The sequence below is a fragment of the Colobus angolensis genome, unplaced genomic scaffold (assembly GCF_000951035.1).
Source record: "Colobus angolensis palliatus isolate OR3802 unplaced genomic scaffold, Cang.pa_1.0 Scaffold28, whole genome shotgun sequence".
Taxonomy (NCBI): Eukaryota; Metazoa; Chordata; class Mammalia; order Primates; family Cercopithecidae; genus Colobus; species Colobus angolensis.
The window spans coordinates 4,525,056-4,527,770 of NW_012116043.1; the positions used below are offsets into that span (position 1 = coordinate 4,525,056).

Sequence of the window (2,715 nt, forward strand, 5' to 3'; positions counted from 1 at the left end):
CATAAGTACAGGTTTTCAGCCGGGCGCGGTGGCTCATGCCTGTAATCCCAGCACTTTGGGAGGCCAAGGTGGGTGGATCACTTGAGGTCAGGGGTTCAAGACCAGTCTGGCTAACATGGTGAAACCCTGTCTCTACTAAAAATACAAAAATTAGCCAGGCATAATGGCAGGTGCCTGTAAACTCAGCTACTTGGGAGGCTGAGGTAGGAGGATGGCTTGAACCTGGGAGGCGGAGTTTGCCGTGAGCTGAGATCGCGCCTCTGCACTCCAGCCTGGTGACAGAGTGAGATTCCACCTCAAAAAAAAAAAAATGTGCCTGGTGTGGCGTGCACACCTGTAATCCCAGCTACTTGGGAGGCTGAGGCACAAGAATCACTTGAACCCAAGAGGTGGAGGTTGCAGTGAGCTGAGATCACGCCACTGCACTCCAGCCTGGGTGACAGAGTGCAACTCCATTTCAGAAAAAAATAATAATAATAATAAGTACTGGTTTTCCTTCTGGTGTGAAGAAAATGTTCTAGAACTGGACAGAGGTGGCGGTTGTGTGACATGCGAGTATACTAAATGCCACCTCCAAATTGTTCACTTTAAAAGGTTCAAATGGTACATTGTAGATTATGCATATTTTACCACGTTTTTTAAAAAAGGCTCTCTTCCTGTGCAAGAAGGTGAGAGGGTGGGTGTGGGTGTGACCTGGGCAGGTGACTTAGCATGATGCTGGGATCTGTCTGTCACCTGCATCACAGAGAAATGGCTGAGTGTGCACCCCCGTCGGGCTTCCACTGAACTCCAGATACCCAAAGCCACTGGGGAGGAAAGGACTTAACCAGAAGGCCCGTAACAACAGGGAAACTGGATATGACTTACTGTCAAATGAAAAAGGAATGGAGAATTGTGTGTGGGCTGAGATTCCAGCCACTCTGGCCAAATTAGCAGTGGTCTTCGTAAGGAGATGAAAGGAGGCCTGGAAGGGGAAGCAGCAGATGTACGAGGGTGGGGGCAGGGGAGGTGTGACAGCTCCTCCCTGGATGCCTTGTCATGTTTGTAATGAAACCCCAAGTCAAGTGGGGAGGTGCGGGGTCCGTGGGTTCGGCTATTGGGAAGGCGAACAATGAACAGGTGGCCGCTGGTTTCCACCTCCAGAGGGAAACTGTACAGAACGTGAGCAGGGGCCGCCCGCGAGTGCTGAAAATAGCACCCTCCGCAGGCTGCTGGTGCCCAGGGAGGGGGAGAATTCGGGCTCCTTCAGGATAGAGAGTGGGTGCCGGCAGTGGCTGCCAAGAATTCATTAGCAGCATCTCTGCCTCCTCCAGACAGAGCCGGTTGGAGAGGAGAGCATCTCCGACGCAGAGAAGGTGGCTATGGAGCTGAAGGACCCCAACCGCCCCCGGTTCACCCTGCAGGAGCTGCGGGACGTGCTGCACGAGAGGAACGAGCTCAAGTCCAGGGTGTTCTTATTGCAGGAGGAGCTGGCTTACTACAAGAGGCAAGTGTCCCTGGGGCTGGGCGGCCCAAGCTGGCTCCTTCCTGAGGTTAGCCAGAGTTTCTGTACAGTTACCTTCTTACCCCTGGAAGACAAGCATTTCATCAGTGTCTTGTTTGGGTACCCTCTCTGGCCTAAAGAACTTACATACAAGCTCACAACCCCTTTCTGAAACTCCTGGGCCCAGGCCAGGCACCGGGGCTCACACCTTTAATTCCAGTATTTTGGGAGGCTGAGGCAGAAAGATGGCTTGAGCCCAGGTATTCGAGATGAGCCTGGGCAACAAAGCGAGACCTCATCTCTTTTTTAAATGAATGAATGAATGAAACCCGGCCCCGGTGTTACTGTCTTTGTGACCCTTTTCACCTCCTACATTATCCTGTTCACTCTCATGCTTGCTTTATTGTTGGTTTCCACATGAGACCACAAGCAACATGAGACCAGAAGTCTTATTTATCTCATCCATGGCTAAGTTCCCAGTACTTAGAATGGAGCTTGGCACATAGTAGGTGCACAACAAATATCTGTTGAATAGAAAGCTGGAAGGAAGGACCCACGCACCAGAGGTGGTCCCTGCTCCAGTGGGGAAGATCAGAGATGCATAAAAAATATAATACCACACATTTTTATTGAAAGGTTTACTGACTGTACACTGGATGTTCAAAGATGGGAGAGGCGGGGCGCGGTGGCTCACGCCTGTCATCCCAGCACTTTGCGAGACCAAGGCAGGCGGATCACTTGAACCCAGGAGCTCAAAACCAGCCTGGGCAACATAGTGGGACCCCCATCTCTACACAAAAATTTTGAAAAATTAGCCAGGTGTGGTGGCTCACCCTGTAGTCCCAGCCACTTGGGAGGCTGAAGCAGGAGGATCATTTCAGCCCAGGGTCAAGGCTGCAGTGAGCTATGTTTGTACCACTGCACTCCAGCCTGGGCAATAGAATGAGACCCTGTCTCAAAAAAAAAAAAAAGAAAGGAGAGTGGGAGAGATCTGGTTTGTAGATGGGGTGGAAATTGGAAGGCTTCCTGGAGGAGGCAGCATTTGAACTGGGCCTTCCTGGAGGGATAGGGTAGTATTTAGATATGGGAGATGTTGAGGGGTGACGGGTATATTCTGGGTAGAAGAAACCACAGAGGTGTAGAGACAGGGAAGCCTGTGTAAAGACAGGAAACGGGCCAGGCGCGGTGGCTCAAGCCTGTAATCCCAGCACTTTGGGAGGCCGAGACGGGCG

The 2,715-nt window shown here is 51.6% G+C and overlaps 1 protein-coding gene across 3 annotated transcripts in view; it reads left to right on the forward strand.

Moving 5' to 3' along the window:
* The window catches only part of RILPL1 (Rab interacting lysosomal protein-like 1), a 63,735-nt gene that overhangs the window by 36,987 nt on the left and 24,033 nt on the right, over positions 1 to 2,715 (forward strand). For all 3 annotated transcript variants that reach the window (XM_011948444.1, XM_011948447.1, XM_011948445.1), the window contains one exon: positions 1,314 to 1,486. In XM_011948444.1, coding sequence (XP_011803834.1) covers positions 1,314 to 1,486 — 173 coding nt within the window. The remainder of the gene's footprint in view (positions 1 to 1,313; positions 1,487 to 2,715) is intronic.